This window comes from Triturus cristatus, chromosome 2_2, assembly GCF_964204655.1.
Source record: "Triturus cristatus chromosome 2_2, aTriCri1.1, whole genome shotgun sequence".
Taxonomy (NCBI): domain Eukaryota; kingdom Metazoa; phylum Chordata; class Amphibia; order Caudata; family Salamandridae; genus Triturus; species Triturus cristatus.
This window is the reverse complement of record NC_140582.1, coordinates 926,096,834-926,123,607: the sequence shown is the minus strand read 5'-3', so window position 1 is coordinate 926,123,607 and position 26,774 is coordinate 926,096,834. Positions and strand designations below refer to the sequence as shown.

Genomic DNA, 26,774 nt, shown 5'->3' with positions numbered 1-26,774 from the left:
TGTGCTGAGAAGTTTGATACCAAACTTCCCAGTCTTCAATGTTGCCATTATGGTGCTGTGGAGCTCGTGTTTGACGAGTTCTCAGCACCATGTACTCTTAAATGGCAGCACTGCACTTACAGTGCCCAGGAATGGACCCGGGTACTGTAGGGGCACAGGGCTCCTGCTCCTGTGCCCACACCATAGGCGTAAGGCACCCAGCCAGAGGGGTGACTGACATATGCCTTGGCAGTGTAGGTGATGGGCATGGCACACAGAGATGTGTGCCATTTCGACTCTTTGTTTTGTCCTGCACCCAGACACTCAGCCTGCAAGGCAGTGTGTGTGTGTAAGGGTACAGGGCCTCTGAGGGTGGCACAATGAGTGCTGCAGCCCTTAGAGGCCTTCCCTGGCCACAAGGCCCTGGGTACCTAGGGTACCATTTACCAGGGGCTGACATGTGGCTAGGGTTTGCCAATTTGGAGTTTGTGTGGTTTAGGGAAGGAACATAGGCCCTGGGCACCTGATTGGCAGGAACCCAGGGTACACTCAATCAAAGTACATTCAGCAATTTAGCAAAAAGTGGGGGCATACCATGCAAGAAAGATGGCACTTTCTCACACACCTCCACTAGTAGCTGGGCAGGCCGCCTGCCCCGTCGGTAGGGTGGAACAACACCACTATCTGTGGGTGGGTGAGTCCGGGGCACAAGTCGCTGAATCCTCCAGATGGGGCGCATCAAGCCATCTCGCCACCCACTGGAGCTGCGCTGCAACATAGTACTGCTCCTTGTTGGGTAGCGAGAGGCCCCCGCTGGCTGCCAAAAGGTACATTTTGATTAGCGCCACTCTGCTGCACGACCCGTCCCAAATACATTTCTGGACATCGAGCTCTAAGCTTTTGAACAGCGCTGGTTTGAGGCATAAGGGCACATTTACGAAGTGGGACAGCAATCGCAGGAGTACCACCATCTTGAGTAGCGTTATCATCCTCATGACCGTCAGAGGAAGAGCACCCCAGAAAGTCCTCTGCGCACGTATCGCAGTGATAGCTCGCACCAGCTTACCTTCAAGAAGGTCTGCAGGCCCTCTATAGAGGAGTATCCCCAGATATCGGAATGCCGACTCCTGCCAATGGATTGGCTTGTTGCTGAGGGACAATCGTGGGTTCAAAGTGGTCTCCTAGAAAGGGTACATGCATGATTTGTTCCAGTTTACATGGAGTCCTGAAACGTTAGCAAATTCGAGTAATATTGGCTCTATTGAAGCATAAGACGACCTAACATCCTTGGAGGTAAATAAGCAGGTCGTCCGCGTATAATGAGACATGCCATCACCCAAGGGGATCCCACACTCATCTTGCGTTTTACGCAGTGACTCAGCTAGCTGCTCGATGGCCAGTGCAAATAGTAACAGCGAGAGCGGGCACCCTAGCCGCGTACCCCGCTCGATTGGAATCTGATCTGATAGGTGCGGGCCAGTCTTAACTCTAGCTACAGCTTGGGTATAGAGAAGTCGTACGAGGCTTGGGAACTCTTCCCCCAGGACATATTTACGGAGCACAGCAAACAAGAATCCCTAATCCAAGGTGTGGAAGGCCTTTTCCAGATCTAATAACAGGCATCCAGAATGGTCCCAGTTCTCCCTAGCATAGCGAGCCATTCTGAAGAACTGGCGGAGATTTAGGGACGTGCTGCGAGCCGGCACAAAACCATTTTGGTTCATGTAAACCAGCTTCAGAACCAGCGAGGCCAGTCTGCACACCAGCAGCTTAGCTAAAATCTTATAATCAGTATTTAGGAGTGCAAGCGGGCGGTATAAGCCCAGCAGCTCCGCGTTCCTGTTTGGCTTCGACACCAGCAGTGACTCACGTAGTGTACACGGCAGTGTCCCCCACTCCAGCACGAGTAGTCTGCCTGCCCCATCAGCTGCGGCATGTGTGCGTGCTGCATGTGAGGTGTAATTTAGGTAGCATAATCTCTCTAGCACCGCCATGTGTTTCTGTCTCTGGCCGTCTATTGCCTGCTGCATGCCGCTAGCCAGGTCTGTCTCCAGTCTAGTGAGGGTACGCTCTATGCAGCTTAGTTCACGGTCAAGTTGTTTTCTAACGGACTTACTTAAGCTCCGGCATCACCCTCTGATCGCAGGCTTTCCAGCATCCCATAGCAACCCAGTGTCTGTGATCGAGCCAGAGTTTTCCTTTAAATAGGCGACTATCGCCTCATCTATTGCCTGCCGGAAGGGGAGGGTCTTCCAGGGCCAAGGGTTGCAGTCTCCAGAGATGGGTAGTGGGTCTCTCTTCATCACCCTGCAGCATGTGGGGGTTGTGGTCTGAATGTGTTTTACCCATGTAATCTGCTTTGGCACCTGCTGGGTTGCAACAAAGCGGTCGATGCAAACATGTAGTCCATGCGGGTGAGAGTAGAAAGAGTATCAGAGCAACTGCGGGTTAAGTGCCCTCCAGACATCCGACAGCCCCCAGCAGCGTACCCAGTCCTCACGTGTTAGATGCTGCATTAGTGTGTGTGTGTGTCAGTGGAGGGAAGGACCTATCAATGGTGTTGTATAGAACCCTGTTAAAATCCCCGCCGGGCAACCATGGCACATCGCACCAGTGCGATAGTATGTTGGACGGCGTATGCTGGAACGTGCTCTGGATCGTGTTTGGGGTATAAATGGAGCCTATCACCATGTTCTTCCCACTCAGCTGCTCTTTAGATAGGACATATCTGCCATAGGCATCAATCTCGGTCTCTTCTGGTGTAAAGAGTGTCCCGGGCCTGATCCAGATTAAAGCCCCCTGGCATATGATGAATAGCCTGTAGCCAGAACCTGCCCTTTCCACCACTGCTGCAGTTTACGGATCTCAGGCTGCGCTACGTCCGTCTCTTGCAAGAGCGCTATGTGAGTTTTGTGACGCTCAAGATACACATAGATGTTATATTTGCGTGATGGTGTGTGCAACCCCCGGATATTCCAAGTAATTACGTTGGTGGGTGACATGTTTCAAGAGAAAAGTGCAGCACTGTGCATGTTTGACCAGACACCCCTGGGGCGGGCAGTTGCGTATAGTGTAGTAAGTGAGTGCGAGGTGCAAACAAAGGCGTTGAAAGTTCGCCTAAACGAGGCTTCATGGAGTTGGCGTGAGAGAGGGCTGTGCGAGATTGAACTTGGGTAGAGCAGAGGGACAACAGGCATCTGCCGGAACACTTAAAAATGCCATGTGGCAAATGACGGCTATGCAAGCTGGTTCAAACATGCCGGGGGGGTGGGGTGGTGAGCAGTGAGCAAAGAGAGCAGCAGCATTGTGGGCCTGCTTGACTTGAGTGATCGCGCGTGATCGATTGTATTGTGGTGTAGCTGTGTGAGAAGTCCTTTGGTGCCTTTGAAGGACTGGACCAACCTCTCTAATGAAGTGAGCGATTATGCTGCTGTCAGAGTTTGAAGGGTGGCGGGCCCAGTGTCGCAACAGGGTATTGGAGGCCAGCAGTTTCGAGGGATCAGAATTTTTGTTTGCATTAGTCAAAGAATTTGACTAGAGGACTATGGAATAGGTTGCCAGGTGTCCCACACCCACTTCTCACCTCCTGCCACGCCCCCTCCGAGTTGCAGAGAAAGGAGGTGTTGAATGAGGGAAAGTATGTAAAGCCTTTCTTGGTGGCTACATGGCCCCAAATCTCAATTACAGTTCGGGTAGGCGTTGCTACGTACTCTTAGGGCACTGGTGTTTCGGTGGCCATGCTAGGTCCTATAGCGACCTGCAAGCCACCTCTCGGTCACACGTAGCCAGGTTTTTTCGGATTCCAGAACCACCCACTCCAAGATATATTGGAGGTGGGCAGCCCAGTAATACTGCCCTGTAATACTCAATCAAGTTGGGGCAAGCCAGTCCCCCCTCTAGAGGGCAGGAGTAGTAGTAGCTTGTTCGAGATATGTGGTCTTGTGGCAACTTCTGTTTTCCAAGTCCTCCTGCTTCGCCTGTAGTTTAATCTGATGGTCATCCAGGGTGCGCAACTGCTGCCAATACATCTCCTGTTCTCCTGACCTGGTATCTAAGGAGCGTTCCACTTGGTCTACTCTACCACCTCAGGTGTGTGACCTCCTAGTGCAGGTCTTGGAGGCATGCCTTGAAATCAGTCTTCAGGGAGCCCGAGTGATGGAGTGGAGTTAGGCGTCACAGATACCGTCCGGTACCAGAGGTCTGTCACCAAACTGTTCTTGGGCTGCCTTTCATTTACCATGGTGGCACCAAATGCAGGTGGACTATGTAGCAAAGTTAGGGGATCGGTGATGTGGGAGGGACTGGGGTAGCGCAGGTGAGTTCCTTGCTGGGTGGCACTTGTCAAGGTGATGCAGTGTTCTGGGAAAGAAGCCCAGAAGCTCAAACGAGAGGAGGGTAGGGAGGTGAAAAGGTGTGGGCGGAAAGACCTGTCCGGGGAGTCCATGAGCTCCAGTGCTGACAAGGGGCCCTCTCAAACCCCCACAGCAGTGAGGGCCTGAGGCTCTGTGAGGAAGGAGGTGGTGGGTGCAATGCCAGTGAGAGTGCCGCCGGACTAAGACCACCTGTCACGCAAGGTTGGTGTTGCAGGGGTCAGTACTAAGCCGCTGCTAGGGTGTCTGTGCCACACTGAGCTGAGAGCGTCACAGCCCCCCCCCCCCCCTCCATTTCCCGGTGCGGGGCCCGGGTATCCCCAAGTGAGCACCAGGGGCATGTGGGATTCCCAATGGCTCAGATCAGCGGATCCAGAGGTCATTCTCCTCCAGTCCTCGCCTGATGTTCAGAGAATCCCATACTGCAGTAAGGGTCTGTCTGGTCGCCGCTAGAATGAAGGTTCCAGGGTTCCAGTGCAAGGAGCTGGTGGTTAGCTGCAGGCCCAGTTAGGCCTCAAAAGATAGGGCAGGCTGACCGGGCTATGGCCGTGCCCACAAGCTTTATGGGGTGACCGCTGTGCAGAGGGACCCACCAGGGATGGCCCTGGAGTCCCCACTGGGGCCTCAATACGATCACTCTGGCCAGGCCGTTCAGGCCTCAAAAGCCTAATCTCTGGTAGGATTCCGGAGTCTGCCGCTGTCGCCACAAAGGCGTCCATCTCCTCTGTCGTGCCCTGGGGCCCCCAGATGTGGCACAGATGGTGCGGGAGCTACGCCAAAGCCCTGGTGGAGTCCCCCCTGGTGTGTTCCTGTGGACTGGGGCAAAAAGATGGCGGGCAGTATCTCATGGTCGCACCAAACATCACTGTAAGCACTGGCCAATGTCCTGCTCCTGTATCTGGATGGAGGCATCCACAGGCAAGGGGTACCTGCAAACGTCTACGTTATCTCCCACAGTTAAAAGGCGTAGAGTATGGGGTGCTGTGGCTCTCAGATAAAAGCTGTCCGGGGTTGGAGCAGCAGGAGGTACATCTCACTCCATTCCCGGCTAAGCCACACCCCTCAAATCAGGTTTTGCAGATTGACGGATTTTGCTGGTTGTTTCTGCTAGAAGCAGACTGTAGAACACCAGGGACTACCTGCACTCTCAAGTAGCGGTCTCAGTGGCGTAGGGTTTGTTCCACTTAGCAGTGATCTTCACTACTGAGACCTCATCCAGACACTTATCGGTTTCTAGGAGGCCCTGGCATTTATTGGACCAGGATACATTTCAGGGGATGCAATCATTTCCATGCCTGGCAGCAATAAGGTTCACCTTTCTCTGTTGACATAAAGGAGCGGGTGTTAGATGACATGTTAAGGTTCTCTCCGGGGTGACTGACCATTGTCCACCACTATTGCTTTAATGATTTTGATTACAATTTTACATTATACGTCTTCATCGTATCCACTATCAAACGTGAAGGCAATGGGCAGCAAGACAAAGTAAGATCAAAATGAGAACTTCCTTATAGAAATGCCAATAGGACGGAATATACACTCCTGGTCACAAACAACCATCAGATCACAGGACACCAGTGTGGGGTCAAAAAGGAAGGGAAGCGTTGGAGAAACAAATAGAGATGTCACAATCAGGAAGTTCCTTTAATGGGGGATAGAAGTAGGTAGTTCTAGAGGAAGAGCGGTGGGAATCGGAGTCAAAATTTCAAGTCTGAGTCGCATCTTTTTCAGAAGACTTTGCCCCTCATCACTAGCTTGTTTGATGATTAGCATGCCTTTTTAGGGTACTGTGGTGTGGTTTGTGGCACACAGGAAGGTGCAGGAGTTACTAGCAAAGAATAGTCAGCTCACCAAAGTATTTTCTGGTGTCACTCGTCTTCATGTGGTAAAGAAGGAGAAAAAGTTTGGAGGAAATTTTTAAGGGCTATCGGAATTTAGACAGAGACATCTCCAAGCAGAGGTATCAGGGCAGAGAATACCAAAGGTGCGGGTGCAGAAGGAAAAGCTTCAACCACCCGACCTACTTTTCCATATTCTGCCAATTGTTGGAAGATTACCCTCTGAGGAATGAAGAGGACTCCTAGGACTGTACTTCAAAATGCAGTTTTTTAAAGAAAGAAGGTGTCTTGCCATTGAACGCCTTATGCACTAGAGAGTCTTTAACTCAATTACCTGATCTTTTATTCTTTAAGATAATTCTACCTCAGCTGTCTAATGTGTGAGTGTGTGAGGTTTCTATGATTTTTTATTTTTACACCGAGCCCCTTCAAAGTAGATTTTTAATCCTAGAGTATGCCTGGTAGCCTACTTGCAAGTGGAAAGACTGGAAAATATAGGAAAGTGGAATGCATAAGTAAGAGAATATGCTATATATGTTCTAAAAACTGACAGAGCATGTGAAATTGCATATTAAGATATTTTGACTGATTCGATCACCAAGGTCTGCTAGACAATTTTTAGTGATGTTTTCAAATGTCTTGCTACAATCTTTCAGTTTTATGGAGGCGGGCAAGCCCGAGATATCACCGGAAAGGGTCATATCTTGAGTGCTATTTCAGGACTCATGGGTTTGGTCCAGTTTAAGCTCTAAATGAAATACATTATTTAGAAATTGTTTTACAAAATTATTCAGCCTCCAGGAGTAATGAAGGCTACCCTTGGTGTTCCTTTGCTCAATTTATACTGGATGCTTAACACCCACTTCTATTAGACTTCAATGGCTTCCACCCTTAGTCGCTTCACTTTGTCAACCCACGTTTTTAAATTTTAACACGTGAATTTACCAGGGAGCACCTTGAGAAAACCAAGCTCTCAATTTAGGGAAAACTATGGTGTAAAATGTACTATTTGGCTATTTTCTTTTTTTTTTTTACAAAAGGTTCTATGGGTGAGGAGCTTCACCCCTCTATCCAATCTTCTTAGAGCATTTACGGCTCTATTACCTCAGTTGCTGTGTGTGACTCATACTGGGGTATTTAAAGATCCACCACGGTTTAGACTTGACCAGTTACATTCCTCATCTGTTTTGAAAATGCCATAAAATGCAACTGATCCATTTTATTTCAATTTTGTGCATTTTTGGCCCCATTTTCACAATTTCTTTTCTTAATGGTTGAACAGACCTCCCCGCAACCCTATGCTATCAAATCACTTGGAGGAAGTAGGACTTGCTCAGGTAGCACTGTTCATAGCAGCCCTTTATGTCCCTCCCATTACTCTTTTTGGAAGTTCAACTGCTGCAACTGACCAAGGTGCCCTTTGAGGAGTCTTTTGTTACTCCCGCCATGGGACACAAAAGCTAGCCTCAGCTACACAGTTTAGGGCAACACAGTAAGTAAGGGTTATGCTACAAGGTTGTTGTATGTATCATGTATTGTTAAATGGGCATTTATTTGTAATAAACAAATGAAAATCAGAAAAATTGGATTTTGGAAGGATGTAATTATATTACAAAATGTTCAAATATTTAAATAGATGGTATATGTTAATATCCTAAAAGGTATTCTTTGATCTTGTGCATGGTAAAGACTACTCTAGCACTTATGAATATGAAAGAAGAACTCTACATTTAGGCTTAAGTTACATTTAAAATATGCATTGCAATAAGAATAATTTTGGGAATTACACGTTACATGAAATTCCCGAAATTACACCACTCGGTGTCATTTCTTTACATTCCTGTTAAAAATTTACAGTGAACACGGCATTCGTTCTAATGATTTACAGTGAAAGCACAGGGACTACAGAATGCCAGTGGCTACAGTTAGCTGTGCTTTTGTTTTTTTTGCAATTTTCTCTAGCACGGAGTGTGAAAAATAGATCAGATGGTGCATTTTGTGCTAAAATAGAACTCAAAATCACAGATTGGCATTTCACGTAATTTGCATAAATTTGGCGGAAGTTCACATATGTGCACGAAGGAGTAGTTTCTTACCTGTAACTCCAGTTCTGTAGTAGGGGTATCTCTGTTATAGTCATAATCTATGAATAGTCCCGCCCATGTGCGGGGACCCCGGAGCAATCAAAATGTCTCTTAAGCTGTCCTGCATTTGCAAACCTGCAAAGACACTTAAGAGACAGACAAAAATAATACAGCCTAATAACAACACGGCTGCACTGGCCAGCACTTCCTCTGAAGTGAACACAAAAGCCAAAATAAAGTTTAAATGTCATTTTTATTCACATCTGACATGTTCCTTTATTGTATCACACTCCCTTCACCAAAATCCCTTTAAACAATAGAGAGGAAGGGGTGGACAGACAAGCCCTATAGGCTGTCATTATGTGTCTGCTATAGGGATACCGTGCCTTTAAGAAACTCTCCAGAGACCCCCGGTATCCCAGGATGCACAGCCCAAGCAAGTTACTTTCAGTTCTTTTTGAAGGTGTATAATAACAGGCCTGATACAGTCAGAATTACTCCACCGGGGAGGAGGGAGGGTCGCTTATGACTATAACAGAGATACCCCTACTACAGAACTGGAGTTACAGGTAAGAAACTACTCCTTCTGTAGTAGGGGATCTTTGTGTATAGTCATAATCTATGAATAGAATGGCAAGCCCATCCCAACCAACAAACAGCGGTGGAGTAAGCACCAAACACCAACAATCACTGTGCAAACAAATTCCTCAGCGAAGCCTGTCCAACCTGCGCATCTGCCCTAGCATCAGAGTCCAGGCAGTAATGCTTTGTAAACGTATGGACCGACTTCCAGGTGGCAGCCTTACAAATGTCAGCAATTGGAACATTCCTAAGCAAAGCTGTAGTAGCTGCTTTGCCCCTAGTCGAATGCGCTGTAGGCTTACCCCCTAACGTCTTATTAGCTTTCTGATAGCAAAGCTGAATACAGGACACAATCCATCTAGAGATGGACTGTTTTGAGGTAGCTAGACCTGTTCTTACTGAACCATAATTTACAAACAGTTGATCCGACCTGCGGATGTCTTTTGTCTTATCTAGATAGAATTTCAACACCCTACGCACATCTAGGGAATGCAGAGACCTCTCCGCCGGAGAGGAGGGATGCTGAAAAAATGTAGGCAAAGTTATCATTTGATTTACATGGAAATCAGATATCACCTTAGGCAAAAACTTAGGATGAGTACGCATCACTACTTTAGACGCATGGAATACAGTATACGGCTCTTGACAACACAGAGCCTGAATCTCACTTACCCTCCTGGCCGATGTAATGGCCACAAGGAAGGCAGCCTTCCAGGACAAATGCTGCAAAGAAGCCTTATGAATAGGCTCAAAAGGCTCCCTCATCAATCTGGACAACACCACGTTCAATTCCCATGGTGGAGAAGGTCGTCTAACAGGGGGAAACACCTTACGCAAACCCTCCAAAAAATCTTTAATCACAGGGATTTGAAAAAATGAGGTTTGGGAAGGGCCCTTTCTATACGCAGTCAAAGCTGCGAGATGAACTTTAATAGACTGAAAATTAAGCCCAGATTGAGCTAACTGCAGCAGATAAGGCAAAATAACATCTTCTTTACAGGATGTAGGGTCAATGTCCTTTGCCTGGCACCATAAGCAGATACTCTTCCACTTATAGGCGTAAGAAGTCCTCGTAGACGGTCTCTTCGCCTCTTTCAAGATCTCCATACAGTCCTGAGGTAGGTTCAAGTGTCCATACTGTACTAGCTCAGGAGCCATGCTGCCAAACTCAAGGGCGAGAGATTGGGGTGGACCATCTGTCCCCCGAACTTCGTGAGAAGGTCCGGCCGACACGGCAGGCGCCGGTGTGGCAGCACAGACCGGTGAAGAAGGTCGGTGAACCACCATTGCCTCGGCCACTCCGGAGCAATCAGGATCATCCTGGCTCTGGATTGCGACAGCTTGATCAGCACCGCCGGAATCAGGGGAATGGGTGGAAAGGCGTAGAGAAAGCTGTTGGACCAGCTGATCCATAGGGCATTCCCCAGTGTCCCTGGTTGGTAGTACCTGGACGCGAAGTCGCGGCATTTGCTGTTTTCTGCCGTGGCGAACAGATCGATATCCGGAGTGCCCCACTCTGCGAAGACGTCTCTTAGCACGTCGTCGTTTAGCACCCACTCGTGATTTTCTTGAACGAGCCTGCTGAGTGCATCGGCTTGGGCATTCTGCACTCCCGGCAGATGGGTTGCCGTGATCGTCAGGTTCCTGGCCACCAGCCAATTCCAGATCGTCTGTGCCTCCCGAGACAGTGTGCGTGACCGGGAGCCCCCCTGCTTGTTGAGGTAGTACATGGTAGTAGTATTGTCCGTCTGAACAAGCAGGGAGTTCGACGTGAAGGAGGGATGGAACGCCTTCAGGGCCAAGTGTACTGCTCTGAGTTCCAAAAAGTTGATGTGGTAAGTCATCTCCGTCTGCGACCATATCCCCTGAATCTGAAGAGGGCCTGAATGCGCTCCCCAGCCCTGGAGAGACGCATTGGTCACTATGGTCTGGACCGGAATATCCTTGTGGAAAGGAGTCCCCTTGCAAACATTCTCTGAGGAGCACCACCATTTCAGAGATAGGAGAGCGTGTTGGGACAGATGAATCTTGTCCTCCCAACTCCCCCGCCTCTGGTCCCATCGATCCTCCAGACATTCCTGCAGAGGCCTCATATGCAGACATGCATTGGGGGTGAGAAAGATGCATGAAGCCATCGACCCCAGCAAGGAAGACACCGTCCTCATTGTAGGAGAGGGGGCTGAGAGGAGGTGCAGGGCCTTCCCACGGATCGATAAGCGTCTCTCCTCCGAAGGACACACGCTTGTGTTCAAGGTATTGACTGAGGCCCCCCAAGTACTGGAGACACTGCACAGGGATCGGCACTGACTTCGACATGTTGATGTGCAGTCCCAGGCGATGCAGCAAGGCAGCTGTCCTGTTGAAGTGACACTGGGCTTCCCGGTACGTGGAGGCTTTGATCAGCCAGTCGTCCAGGTATGGATACACAAACACCTTGCTCTTCCGCAAGTGTGCCGCCACCACTGCCATGCACTTGGAGACCGTCCGTGGGGCAGACTTCAGACCAAACGGGAGTACTGTATACTGGTAATGGTTGTTGCCTACCAGAAACCTCAGGAACTTGCGATGCTTTAGTGCGATCGGCACATGGAAGTAAGCGTCCTGCAGATCTATGGCGCACAGCCAGTCTCCTCGATGCAACTGAGGGTAAATCTGATGCAGGGACAACATACGGAACTTCTCTCTGCGGATCCACTTGTTTGCTTGACGCAGATCCAGAATAGGCCTGAACTCGTTTTTGTCCTTTTTTCTGACGAGAAAGAACCTGGAGTAAAGACCTTTTCCTTTTTGCCTCAAAGGAACAGCTTCTATGGCCTTCTTTTCCAACAGAACGTCCGCCTCCCGCTGGAGCTCCCGCACCTTGTAGAGAGCGCGCACTGGTGGAATCTGTGGAGGCGGGCTGGTGAAACGAAGACTGTATCCATTGCAAACAATATTCAGCACTCACTTGTCCTGAGTTATTGTCCTCCACTCTGCCAGGTAGTGTTGAATACTTACCCGCTCCGGTGGGGGGGAACGGATGAGGGGGAAGTAACTTTTCAAGGCTTCGACCCGGCCGGGCCTTTGTTCCCCGACGAGGACTGATGCTGTCCTCTGCCCCTCTGGCGCTTCTGAAAGGACTGCCTCGGGAACTGTTGTTGTTGTTGCTGGGGCTGTAGTTGGTGACCTGACTGACGCCCTTGACCCCTTTGCTTGGAATAGCGCCTGCCAGAGGAGCGGAAGGACCTCCTCTGCTCCCTGGGCATCTCCAGCCCCACTGCCTTCAGGGTTTCCGCCTCGGCCTTCATGCGGGCCATCTCGTCATCCGCATGGACCCGAACAGCGTCGTGCCGGAGAACGGCAAATTGGCGATCTTCTGCTGCGCTTCAGGCTTGAGCGGTGTCAGCCGCAGCCAGGAATGCCTCCTCATGTGTATGCCGTGGAAGTACCCATGGGCCGCCAGCAACGATATATCCCCCGCCGCACTGATGATCTGGTTAGAGACCATCATGCCCTCGTTCAGCACCTCCTGAAAGTCCTCCCTCTTCTCTCTAGGCAGGGAGGCAGCGAACTGTTGCAGGGAGTCCCAAAGAGACCTGTCATAGCGACCCAACAGAGCGGAGGCGCTAGCGGCCTTCATCGTAGTGGCCGACGTGGAGCACATCCTCCTCCCCAAGGAGTCCATCTTGCGACTCTCCTTATCCGGAGGAGCCGTGGACGAAGGTGTCGTAGAGTGTTGTTTACGAGCCGCCGACACAATGACAGAGTCCGGGGGAGGATCCACCCTGAGGAACGCCGGGTCCGAGTCCGGGGCCCTGTACTTTTTCAGCAGTCTCGAGGGCGCCGGTTTCACCACGGCCGGCGTCAAGAACACCTCCATTGCAGGTTCCTCCAACCCCGGAACCAATGGGAGGAGGGGGCGCGACAGATGAGCCTTATGCAAAGTCTCAAAGATCACAGAGGTGGTGGGAATAGTCCTCATCAGCACCTCCTGGAAAGTGGCAATGTCATCCACTGGCGAGACGCGGGTAGGAGGCGTCTCCGACAGTGAGGGAGAAAACCGTCCAGCCCCAGAAGAGTCCGTGCCCCTCGAGCCTCTGGAACGGGACCGATATCTCCGTCGTCCATGTCCAGAGCGAGTGGACGATCTGCGCCTACCCCGTGATCGCCTGCGAGGACGAGAGCGAGATCTCTGCCTGTGGGGAGCCCTCGGGGGCAGAGGCAGTGGCTGCGGTGGAGATGCAGGCCGCTGAGGCGCAGGCAGAGGCAGCGGAGGAGGGGGAGGAGGAGGAGGAGGAAGAACAGACGCCGGTAGAGGAGCCGGCGGAAGAGCAGGCGCAGGAGGCAGCGGCGGCTGCTGAGGGCGCAGCGGGGACAGATGTTCCGAAGCCCCATCACTCCTTGCAGGAGAGCCCGCACCAGCACTGTCCGGGCTCTCGGCCACCCTTCTCTTCTTGGCGGGCCTGTCCCGTGTTGAAGCAAACGACGGGGAACGTCCTCGTCTCCCCGATGCCCGACTGGAGATCGTAATCACTGAGGACGTGTTCCCCGATGTCCTTGACGTCGAACTGTACGTCGACCTCGTCAGGCGCCTCTTTGCCGGTTGACGCCCCCTCGACGTCGAACGCCGTCTCGTAGTCGTAGACTTCCGGTGCTTCGACGTCGACCTCTGGTGCCTCGACGGCGACCTGTGGCGCCTCGACGTCGACTTCCTGTGCCTCGACGGCGACCTGTGCCTCGACGGCGACCTGTGCCTCGACGGCGACCTGTGCCTCGACGGCGATCTTCTCCGCCTGGACGGCGGGCGCCGGGGTCTCGGCGTCGACTCCGTCAGCGTCGAGCCATGGGTCGACGGCGAAGGCGGCGAGTGAAGTCTGCCATGGGGCTCGGTACGACGTCGATGGGGTGTCGACGTCGACCGCGACACCTGCGACGGCGACCCGGTCCCGGGTCTCGTCGGCCGCCCTCTAGATGTCGAACGCCGAGGCTGCCACGACCCAGAGCCCTGGATCGACGGCGAACATACCGGTGCCTTCTCTCTCGCCGTCGACGTCGTCGCCTTAGACGCCGAACGCGACCTACCAGCCGGTAGGCGCCGTTTCTGCTCCCTGCTCTGCCCGGAGGTCCCTCCAGAGGCTGAAGCATGGGCGGAGGAGGGGGAATGAGACCCTCCATGCCCCGAAGTCCCACCGGTCCTCTGCTGCTCCTGTCCCTGAAGGCGAATCTTCTCCCTGTCCCTCAGGGTCCTTTTTGAAAAGGTTTTACAGATGGCACATGTAGCTGGGACATGTGAGGACGACAAGCAGAGGATACAAACATCATGTGGGTCCGTCTTTGCCTTTTTCCTCCCACACTCAGGGCATTTATCGAACAAAGCCATGCTAAGAGTGGGCCAAAACTGCTCCAGATTGCAGGCAGTAGTAGACAAAGGCTCTAGATGTCGAATGAAAACACTATTTATCCAAAAAATCCAATTTTAATCAAATAAACCACCCAAAAGGGTAGAGCTCAAGCTCCAGGGTCCTGCTAGCAGGAGCCGGAAAAAAGAACTGAAAGTAACTTGCTTGGGCTGTGCATCCTGGGATACCGGGGGTCTCTGGAGAGTTTCTTAAAGGCACGGTATCCCTTTAGCAGACACATAATGACAGCCTATAGGGCTTGTCTGTCCACCCCTTCCTCTCTATTGTTTAAAGGGATTTTGGTGAAGGGAGTGTGATACAATAAAGGAACATGTCAGATGTGAATAAAAATGACATTTAAACTTTATTTTGGCTTTTGTGTTCACTTCAGAGGAAGTGCTGGCCAGTGCAGCCGTGTTGTTATTAGGCTGTATTATTTTTGTCTGTCTCTTAAGTGTCTTTGCAGGTTTGCAAATGCAGGACAGCTTAAGAGATATTTTGATTGCTCCGGGGTCCCCGCACATGGGCGGGACTATTCATAGATTATGACTATACACAGAGATCCCCTACTACAGAAAGCCAATTACACAAATTTCACACACTCTCAGGTAAAAAGGAGAACCAAATGTATTGCTATTCTATATTTTAATTCCAATCCTCAGCCATGGATCAGAAGGACCCCTTCAAGATCATGCTCTGGTTGACATTATTTCATATTTACTTTACTCGCATATTAGGATCACATCATCTTTTGAGTAAATGATCTCCAAGCAAGCACAAGCAATGTAAACTATTCTGAAAATAGTAAAAGGTTTCACCTCTTGCCTAGCTTCTCTATTGGAAATGCTAAATTTGTCTAAATGTTCAAGTAAAATCTCACCAAAACCGATATCTAGTGAGTTGGCTCATCCTCTCAGGTCTGGACGTAGGTACTTTGCCTTTCATACAAGGATCCTTCAAAATACACCTTCTAACCTTTCAGGTCAAGGAATTGTGGAATAAGATCAATGTACACAGATCCTTTTTTCAAGAGTTTACACCAGTGGTTTATTTAATCTGAAATCACTTGACAAACGTGTTCTTTTTCAGTAGATTCCAGACTTTATGTTGATGTATCATTGCCAGACTAAGCTAATCAGCCTTGCTCACGGTCCCTGCACTGCCTAGGTATCCCTTGATTAAAAAAGCTCTATTCAGTGCATGCCCCTAATGAACGTCGGGTATTACAATCACATGACTTCAAAACTTCCAGCTTTACATTTGCTCCCTGAGATAAAGGGTCTTTTTTTAGTCTGTGGGTATTCATCATCATCTGTTCAATGGTAAGGGCCCACAATATCTTGCAGACTATTTTTCACACTACACAGAAAATACACTCCTGCCCGTCAGTGTAGCCAACAAAATATTGCACGTTACCTGCAGGTGGCTGACGTTTCTCAATTCTTCCAAGTTTCAGGAACTGAGAAATTGAAGATGTTCGCAGAATAAGCACACTTTTACAGCTCCTGTTCTATCTTTAAGTTACCTCTGCATTTAGTTCACAAGAGACACGTGATACGTGTTACACGTACAAGTCTCAGTTACATAACTACCGAGAGATTTCGTACAGCACAAGTTACTACTTGTGTAACGATATATCTGTAAGACACATTAGTTAGTCATCGATTCCTTACCGTAGAATATCCCCAGGCGTCAGACTGGATCGGGAAATTTTTGCTAGCAGTACACCTGCGCGTCAGTAGGTGGTGTCATGCGGCTCCGCGTCCGTCGCTGGCATCGTAAGCGCCAAGATGAAGTCACGGGGACTACTTAGGCACCACCCATGCGCGCTGACGTCAGTTCTGTACATGACTTTCCGGCGCCAGGAACGCAGAGCCATGCAAGAAACTGACCACTGGTGCCATGCAACTAGGGCCCTGAAAGGGGGATGACCTTAACCCTAGAATCAGTCTGCAGAACGGGGAGGATGGGTGGGGTGGTAAGGAATCTATCACTAAATAATGTCTCTTACAGATACATCGTTACACAAGTAGTAACTTGTGCATCTGAAAGAGACACGTTAGTGATAGATTCCTTACCTTAGAATAGATACCCCAGCAATACCAACCCCGGTGGAGGGTCTGCGAACAAGATCACACCAGAAAGTCACGGAGGACAGAACGGCCAGAGAAGCCGTCTCTCCAGACTTGACTGTCAAGGCAGTAATGCTTGGTAAACGTGTGCAACGAGGCCCACGTAGCTGCCTGACAAATGTCCTGCAAGGGAACGCCACGTCCCAAGGCAGTAGTGGCTGCAGTTGCCCTGGTCGAATGGGCACGTAGCCCCACAGGAGGCTCCTTCTTAGCCAAGGAGTAACATGCCTTGATGCACAGAACGACCCACCGTGAGATGGTCCGTTTGTGCACAGCCCGATCTTTTTTGGCGCCCACGTAGCCAACAAAGAGCTGTTCATCCACCCAGAACTGCGGTTTACGCTTCAGATAAAACGCGAGCATGCGTTTTGGGTCCAGACGGTGGAGCCTCTCCTCCTCCCTTGAAGGAGGCGGAAAGAAGGTGGGCAAAGTGATGGTCTGCCCGATGTGGAAGGGCGTGACAAATCGTTGGCAAAAAAGAAGGACGGGTCCGTAAAACCACCTTGTCCGGATGAACAGAAAGGAAAGGAGGTTTAGAAGAAAAAACCTGAAGCTCACTCATTCTTTTGGCAGAGGTGATAGCTACCAGGAAAGCCGTCTTAAGAGTTAGAAGACGCAAAGGACAGGTATGAAGGGGCTCGAAGGGAGCGCACATTAGATATGTCAAAACAAGGTTTAAGTCCCACTGAGGCATTATGAACGGCACCGGAGGAAACGTGTGCGTAATGCCTTTTAGGAAACGGTTAACAACCGGGGACTTAAAAATAGAAGGCTGATCTGGAAGCTGTAAAAAGGCAGAGATGGCCGAAAGATAACCTTTGACAGTACCCAGAGCAAAGCCCTGCTGGGCTAAGGAAAGAAGGAACAGAAGGACTTTGGAAAGAGGGGCAGAAAGGGGATCCACAGTCTTAGCTGTGCACCATACCACAAACTTGTTCCATCTGCAGGCGTATACCGTCTTAGTGGAGGGACGCCTGGCTGCCAGAATGACATCACAGACTTCGGGAGGAAGATCAAAAGCTGTCAACTGCCGCCGCTCAATCTCCATGCATGGAGGTGGAGGCTGGACAGGTTTGGGTGGAGGACCATCCCCTGCTGCTGCGACAGAAGATCCTCCCGAAGAGGCAGTCCGATCGGGGGGGATCGATCGCCATGCCGAGTAGCTCGGGATACCAGTATCTTCATGCCCAATCCGGAGCCACAAGGACGACTTGGGCCCGGTCACAGCGAATCTTCTTCAGCACTCTGGGCAAAAGTGGTATAGGTGGAAAGGCGTACAACAGACCGCAAATCCACTTGCAATGAAAAGCATCGCCGAGCGCCGCCTTGGAAATTCCAACGCGCAGAACTGATGACATTGCGCATTCTCTTCGGTGACAAATAGATCTAACCAAGGCTATCCCCACTGCAGAAAGAGACCTTGCGCCACGTCCGAGTGCAGACGCCATTGGTGATCCATCAAGCACCGGCGGCTGAATTCGTCCGCCCTGGTGTTCAGAGAACCTGCCAGGTGTTGAACCACCAAGGTAATGCCTTGACGTTCCAGCCATGTCCAGAGGCGCAGAGCCTCCTGACATAGGGTCCAGGATCCCACCCCGCCCTGTTTGTTGCAATACCACATGGCGGTGGTGTTGTCCGTGAACAACTGCACCACACTTCGGACAGAGGGAAGGAATGCTTTCAGTGCAAGCTGGATCGCACGAAGCTCCAAAAGGTTGATATGGAGCCGGGACTCCGCCAGAGACCAGAGTCGTCTGATCTCTGCCTCTCCCAAATGGCCTAACCATCCCAGGAGGGATGCATCCGTCACCACTGTGTGCTCCGGTTGGGGAAGGGATCTGCCACTGACCCAATCGTGATTCGTGATCCACCACTGCAATGGTCGTGCAGTGCCCTACGAGATCTGGACATGATCGGACAGGTTGCCCTGATGCTGCGCCCACTGGAACTTCAGGTCCCACTGCAGAGCCCACATATGCTATCTGGCATGTTGCACTAGCAGGATGCAGGAGGTCATCAGGCCCAGGTGCCGGAGGGTCATCCTGACTGAAACCCGGGATAGAGGCTGAAAGATCGGAATCATAGCCTGAATATCCCAGATTCGCTGCTCGGGAGGATAAACCCGAGATAGCGTCGAATCCAGATCCGCTCTGATGAAGGAGAGCTTCTGAGAGGGACTCAGGTGTGACTTCGACACGTTGATGGAGAACCCTAGCAAATGTAGGAGGTCGGCCGTAGTCTGAAGGTGGGCGACGACTGTCAACAACCAGTCGTCGAGGTAGGGGAAGATTGACATCCCTGACCTGCGCAGGTGAGCTGCGACCACCGCCATCACTTTCGTTAACACCCGAGGGGCGCTGGTAAGGCCGAAGGGGAGCATGGCAAACTGAAAATGCTCCGGGCCTACCGTGAACTGCAGGTAACGCCGGTGGGCCGGCAGTACGGGGATGTGAAAATATGCGTCCTGCAACTCCAACGCTACCATCCTGTCGCCAGGGTCGAGGGCAGCCAAGAACTGAGCCAGAGTCAACATCTTGAACTTGTCCTTCCAGAGGAAGCGATTAACGTTCCTGAGGTCCAAGATGGGGCGCAGGCCCCCTTTGTCCTTCTTGGGGACCAGAAAGTAGTGGGAATGACAACCACGTCCTACTTCTGGCCCAGGAAAGCGCTTGATGGCCCCCTTGAAGAGGGCCGTAACTTCCTGCTGAAGAAGCAGCAAGTGATCCTCCGACATGCGGTGGCACCGAGGTGGCATGTCGGGAGGGGAGGACTGAAATGGAAGAGCATAACCCCCGCGGATGATCTGCAACACCCACTTGTCCAATGTGATATCGTGCCAGTGGTGGAGGTGGTGGTGGATACTGCCACCCACCGGCGTGGGGTGCTCCACAAAGCTCAGATTAAGAAGGTTTAGAGGTAGAAGCGGCAGAGGTGGACTGCCCCCAAGCTGATTCCCAGAGCCGCCCCTGCGGAAGCCGCGTCCGCGCTGAGGCTGGTTCTGCACAGGCCTGTTGAAGGAACATGTCTGGGTGCGCCTGCCTTGGCCACAAAAGGAACGAAACCCAGGAGTGGCTGGGCTCTTACTGGAAAGACCCAAGAACTTGGCCATGGCCCGCGAGTTCTTATCGCCAAACAGGCGAGTGCCATCAAAGGGCATGTCCATGAGCGAGCACTGGACGTCAGGCGAGCACCCAGTGGATTGCAACCAGGCGTGGCGACGCAACGCCACAGTCGGAGAAATCGCCCTGCCCAACGAGTCAGCGGTGTCCAAACCACACCGAATGGCGAACTTAGCGCATCCTTACCCTCAGGAACTGCCTGGGAAAGCACAGCAGGGACCTCCTCAGGACAACCGTGTGGGAATAGTGGCCCAACAAGCAGGCGGTGTTCACCGACCACAGCCCCAAGCTGGCCGACGAGAACAACCGCTTACCAAACTGCTCCAGCTTCTTAGAGTACTTATCCGGTGGAGCTGTGGGAAAGGCACTCTGTGACATTGAGGCCTGGATGACCAGACTCAGGCGTGGGATGAGTGGTCAGAAACGCAGGGTCACCAGGCGCTGGGCGGTGACGCCTGGCGACATTCTTATCCACAGGGGCCCATGTGGCCGGCCGCGACCTAGTGCCCAACAGGACGTCCGTGAGGGGAAGCAGTGGCTCCGACGAAGTCGACCCCGTCTGAAGCACCTCAGTTAGGAGGTTGGTTTTGAGGGCCACCGTGGGAAGATCAAGTTTGAGGATCTCAGCAGCCCGATGGAGCACCATCGTGTAGGAAGCACCCTCCTCGACTGTAGGTGGCAAACCCCGGATCAGAAGAGACATAGAGGTCGCCAGCATCCTCCAGATCGTCCACCCAGTCCTGCTCGGAGTCACATTGACGGGAAAGAGGGTCCTTGGACCCCTCCTAGTCATCCTCCACCTTCTTTGCATGAGGAACCGGTCGCGGCGGCAGAGCCGAAGAAGGGACATACGGCGTCGGAAACTGTGCCATTCGGCGCCGGCTGGGGCCGGGCCAGCGCAGTCTCCCAATGCGGTTCCCAGGTAGGAACAAAATAGTCCTGGAACCGGGGCAAGGAGGAATAAGCGGCACCCACTGTGGTGCTGGAGGCCTCAGTGCTGGACCTCGTGGCGCCGGGGCCGGAGCCAACGGCGTAGGATCCTGTGGCGCCAAAGCTGGATCCGCCGGCGGCGCCGACAGGATCTGGACACGGGACCACGGGGCCTGAAGGCGCGCCGGCGGGAGCCAGAGGCCTTAAAAGGCGGTCCATGGTGGCAAGAAACTTTTGTACCTGTTTGGGAGTCGCCGACGGACCCGGGTAAGGCGGGTAGGCCGCAGGACTCCCAGGCTGCCGCAGGGGCAGAACCCCTGTCCCCCTCGTCCGCATCCGAGGACCGACAGGGGGACGTCGGAGAGCGAACACGCTTCTTCGACTTTTATGTCGTCGCTTACCAGAATCCGAGGGTGAACACTTGGAGCCAGAGGAGCGACGACTGGGCCCCGCGAGCGGTCCCTGGACCTTGAGCGGCGTTGGGACGAGTGCCGGACCTCCAGCAGCTTCCGGCGCCGCTCCCACAAGGCCTTCGGGGCCATGGCTCGACAGTCCCTGCAGGACCGAGAGTCATGTTCTGTCTCCAGGCAGTAGAGGTAAACATCATGGGAGTCCGCCACTGACATGTTGCGACGGCAGGCCCCATAAGACTTAAAGCCAGGCATCCCTACGTGCACCAGGAGAAAAAAGGGGAGACAAAAAGTCTCAAAAGAGTAGTCAAAAAGAGACTAAGGTACATGCTCTATCCAGATGTGCGTCAGCGCTTGGGTGGCATCTAAGTAGTCTCTGTGACGTCATCTCGGCGCTTACGACGCCAGCGACTGACGCAGAGCTGCATGATGCCACCTACTGATGCGCAGGGGTACTGCTAGCAAAACTTTCCAGATCCAGTCTGACGCCTGGGGATATTCAAAGGTAAGGAATCCATCAATAACGTGTCTCTTTCAGATCTACAGATTAAAATAACTGCATAATATCTTTTGCACATACACAAACACACTTACCTGAATTGCGACTCCAAAATCATTTCCATCTTCAATTTTGGGGATCAGATGTTGGATCCAGGTGATGACCTAAGGCAGAGTACATTTTTAATTACTGACCCAGGTTTTAAAGCACTGTCAGCCAGGTAGTTCTTGACAAAGCGTGTACAGTTGTATAGGATGGGTGGCATAAGTTGTGGAGGTTCACCGAGTCCCAGGGCAACAGCCTGGCACAGCTCTAAAACATCACAATGCCGGGGTTATACGACATAGATGACACTGTGGGTGAGGATGGTGACACAGTAAGAGTTCTAAAGCACTGACAGGGCAGAGCCAGAAAGAACTTACACTATGCAACATTAACGATACAACATTGATGGCACTGCGGGTGCGCTCCTAAGCACTGACAGGGCAGAGCCAGAAACAATGTACACTGATGGACACCTTAAGCACCCATAAGACATCGATTTGAGTCACATGGCACTTATGGGGCACATCTGTATGAAGTCCAAAGTTTTGCAGGCATACGTCACGGACGCAAACTATGGGAAGACAATCACACAGCACAGGTAGTTTTTTTTTTTTTTTAGTATTCACTGGGCACTAGACTTCAATAGAACTGACAGCACTATTAGAATTGGAACTAGTCGCATCTTTTGAATCTTTTAGTTTTGACTGAGACTTCTAGATGAAGCACATACGGCCAGAGTGATAAAGACCTGACAACACACTGCTGGAAGAGACTGACACTGCTGGTGACGTACAGCACTCCCAGATCTCAGCTGGAGCCATGAGGCACTCCCTAAGGACATGAAGTACTTGGGGAAAATTAGGGAGAGTGGCTGGTCACAATGCTGGAGTCATCTAGACCCGACAGGACACTGGTGGAGGAAGCTCTTACAGATTTTCTGGGCACTGGCCGAGTCTTATAGCACTGACGCTAATACTGGAAGGTGAGCTACTGCTGGTGTCCCGTACAGGCACCGCTGAGTAAGAACTCGGACTCCAATAGTTATACAGCACTCACAGGCAATACTGGGGAAAACATTCTAGTGCTAAACATGCTTTGAAGTAATTGTGAGAGAAATCTTTCTTCAGCCCTATACATTCAGATCAGATGTGTACATGCGCGACTTTCATTCAAGGTCAACAATGGACCTTCCATAGGTACTGGCTCACCTTACCTACATAAAATAGGATTGCAAAGGCAAAACAAGTTGAGTGGTAAACAAAAAGGGGTCCTAATCTAGATCGAGATTCTGTCACTAGAGCCTGAACAAGTTTTAGAAACCAAGAAAACCTGCACAATACCTTTTGAATAGAAACAGTTATATAGGGAGTTGTGAAGGCTAACGTACACATGCTGAGCAATGTTTATTTATAGAACACTCATCTGAAGGATAAACCTTCCTTAGAAGCTGTTCGGCTCATCCACGGCTACAGCAGATTTCGAGGTTGTGACCCCAATGCATAAATCAGGCATTTCAATCAATTAGAAGGTCCCACTTCATTTTGTAAAGATTGTGTAGATCTGAAAACTGGTTTAAGTGTTGCTCAGGACCACCCACCAATAGATAGCACACTCGACTCGGCTATTATAGTGGACTATTTAGGCATTTGATTGAACACACGCATTCCTGGCTTGCTTTGACTGGACTTCTATCAGATGATCTACTGTCAGTATCTTAAGTTTAACGTATGGTTCACATGACTTGCCTGCATGTAAATGTAGATAGTGCTTCATGGAGATTAAAGAGTCCATAGTCTAGTAGAAGTCTGATAAAATTATTGGATTGCTTTTGTGCTTTGTAAAGAAATAACCATTGGGCTATATTTTGAACCGTATACCCACTTTGCACTCTGCACCACCTGAACGCATTGAACAAACTCCACCTGATTTTAATAGAAGGTAAACAATGAAAATGTAACAGCATTTTAACATGGCACATGGCATCCAGTGCACACAGAGTGTCTACAATAGGCAGGCAGTTACAAATCAAGGGATAATATTTGGCAGTAGAGGAAAAAGAATATCAACATAGCCTAGATGTTGTACTTTGTTCGTTACGAACGGAAGCAGAGGCAGTTTCTCGTCCCAGTCAACCGATTTAGAGGTGGGCACGGCAGCAAGAAAATCATGCTGACTTCTTGAATGGGTCAAACAATGCATCTGTATTTACCTATTCTAAGGACAGAAATCATTGAGTCGAGAATAATGCCTCATCTAAACCTTGAACCCCTCGAACAAATGAGAATCCAAGTGTTTCTTTTAGTTAGGGTACAGCTGACAAGAGGTCTTGCAGTTTAAACAGACTGTGATCTTGGTTCACCACCTGTATACAAGCGATATACAGGCACTGATGTTTCAGAATCAGGTTACAAACTCATCACAGGTTGTCTGTCAGGCCTCGGTAGCTGATATCCCTCTTGCAACATCTCAGGTGGCAAGGTGCCGCACAGTCTGGCCTGGGTTGTAAAACCTACTGGAGGTAAATTAGAGGTGTTGATGAAGTGGCTGCTAGAGGGCTGTTGGCAAGACGCTCACACTGCTTCAGTCTTAATATTGCTTGAGGAAAAGTCACACTGTTTGGTCCTGTTACAACGCTATGGCACTGCTGGAGACTAGCCACTATTCGTTTCCAAACATAAACCCATGTATCAATAGTTTGCGATTGAAAATGTACAAACATGCTGAGGCTGGTGTGACCTCTGTCCAAGATCACTAGACTAACTATGAATGCTATAATAAGGAATATGCTACTTACCAGTATGCATCTGTTCTTGGCATGTAGAGCTGCAGATCTGCACACTGTGCATAGATCGCCATCTGGTGTTGGGCCCGGATGTTTGCACTTGTTCTTGTCTTGGAAAGTATTTGGAAGTCACGAGGTCGGTGACTCCTCCTTTGGATCATAGTGCGCATGGGCATCGGCCCCATCCTCAGATTGTTTTTTGCCAGCAGGGAAATGATGGAGCTTAGTAAGAAACAGGAAAGATGCTCATGTGTGGTGTATCTAAGTAAGATAATACTGGAACAGATAAAGGTAGCCGGGGAGGCGGGAGGGCATGTGTAGATCTGCAGCTCTACATGCCAAGAACAGATGCATACTGGTAAGTAGCATATTCCGTTCGAGGCATATGAGCTGCAGATTACACACTGTGCATAGATTGTAAAGCAGTATCCACCCCTAGCGGCGACCACCAGTATCTGCTGGGAGCTTGCGATTGCAAGTCTCCCATTGATTTAGCTGTATTCGTGTCCTTCTTCATCTTTTCAAGGGATGAATCTACTTTAGGGCCCAATAGGTGTTCCGGATCGAATGGTTGGTTTAAGATGGAACTTTGTACTTCAGGTTTAAAACCTGAAATGCGTAGTCAGGCATGACTATGCAGGAGAACACTGGTGTTGACAGCTCTAGAGGGGGTATCTGCCACGTCCAGCGCGCAACGAATGGTTGTCAACGGTTAGTGACAAGTTTCCCCTCTTGTATAAGGTGATTGGCCTTGTCCTTATATTTGTCGGGGAGGTGTTGCAATAGGGTTTCTAGTTGGTCGTAATGTGCCCTATCGTACCTGGCTAACAGTGTTTGCATGTTGGCAATACGCCATATGTTAGCTGCCTGTGATGCGGTTCTTTTGCCAGAGGCGTCCAAGAGTTTGGACTCTTTATCAGGGGGTGGAGCGTCCCCTGATGTCAGAGTTGGCCCTCTTTCTAGCATTGGCGACTACAAGGGAGTCCAGTGGTAGGGGGCCCTTAATGTAAGCTGTGTCTGCTAGGGTAGCCTTGTACTTTTTCCTCGATCCTGGGGTTAATAACCCTAGCCCTAACAGGATCTTTAGGTACCTCAGGTGCATGCTTTTAGCATGGGCAGAATAGTGGTGGACCTTTGTGGGTTATCAAAAGTGCCCATAAGGAAATAGTCTTCCACAGGGTCAGTATGTAAATCCACCCCGCGGTATTGGGCAGCTCTGTGGAGGAGCTGATCAAAACCCATTGTGTCCTCCGGAGGGGGAAGGCCTAGAGGGGTAGATGCCATCCTGTGGAACATTAGGGACATCTGGCGTACTGTAATCATCCCAGGGGTCCGGGGAATAAGGTGGACCCCCTAGTGGCACATCATCCGCACCCCCTCCTGTGTCATCAGAGGTGTCATCATCATCCATTGGTGGAGGAGATGGTGTAGGAGGGGGTGGAGGTGGAGGAGAAGGGACCCTGAGGTGAGCTGTGGCAATGACCCTTTTTAGGTCTCGCCTACGCAGTGCGCATGCACTGCATAGGAGATCTTTAGCCGTCGTGCAGCTCTTTTTCCAAGCACATACTCATGCTTGTGGCGGCATACAGCTTGCGGGAGTGCGCAGCGGCACGCCACAAGCACGAGTATGTGCGTTGAAAAAGAGCTGAATGTGCGCACGCACACGATCGCTTTTACTTTCGCAGCCACACACACGCGATCGATTTTACTTTTGCGGCTTTTCCAGTCTCCCCTTTGAATTTAATGACCCATAAAATGCCCCTTTCTGCCTTTCCCGTTCTCCCACGCTCCTCAACATTCAATATAACTCTGCCCCCTCGGTTTCTCCCTTCCCGGCTCTCTTCACTGTTTCTCTCCCTGCCTCTCTCCATCCAGGCTCTCTCCCTTGCACCGTCTTCTTTCCCTCCCCTCCTCTTGCTGCGCTTTAATGACCCGTAAAATGGCCTCTCTCATATGAGACATCTGTGATAAGCTTGCCTCCCTCTGTCCTCAGGCGACGCCGACCTGCTCTGAACAGGGAGTGTGCTTAAACGTATTGAAATTTGCTATTCCCTGATCACTCCATGTCCTCTGTCACGTCACCGTTTTCAGGTGTATTATTAGCCCATATGATGCAATAGACGCAAACCAAGACCACAACTCCCAAAATGCAATAGGTTTTTTTTAACAGAAAGTCACGGAAAGGGTGTCCCTCGTGACATGGTAACTTCTTATGAGGGCCTCACTGCCTCATTAGCATAATTTAGCATTTGACCATTTTCAGGCTACTTGTAATTCTCAGTCGCAGCACTGCCTATAATCATATAATTAGGGCCATCTGCAGCCCACCCTGGCGCCCCGCACTCGGTTCCCTCACGCCTTTGGTCTCTGAGAACCAGAGCTCTACTGAGAAAAGGGGAGCATGACGCGGTTCACGTTAGCCAGCGCTTTGAGGCCGATTCCCTAGAGCGCTGTAGTGAAGCAATCATTCATTCATTCATTCATAGCAGGTTCCAATTACAGTCACTGTAGGAAGCGATCTTGATACAGAGGACTCAGAAGATTTAATGACGTCGCCAGCAACTCGCGGTTCTGGGCTTTCCCTTAACTAATCATTGTTTTAACGCCATATATTACTGGGCTGGTG

The 26,774-nt window shown here is 50.7% G+C and overlaps 1 protein-coding gene across 1 annotated transcript in view; it reads right to left on the bottom strand.

The window, feature by feature from the left end:
• LOC146862960 (proteasome activator complex subunit 2-like) overlaps positions 1–26,774 on the bottom strand; it is a 174,874-nt gene that overhangs the window by 43,220 nt on the left and 104,880 nt on the right. Inside the window, exon 7 of the mRNA XM_085642332.1 lies at positions 21,417–21,485. Within this exon, the coding sequence (XP_085498458.1) occupies positions 21,417–21,485 (69 nt within the window). The remainder of the gene's footprint in view (positions 1–21,416; positions 21,486–26,774) is intronic.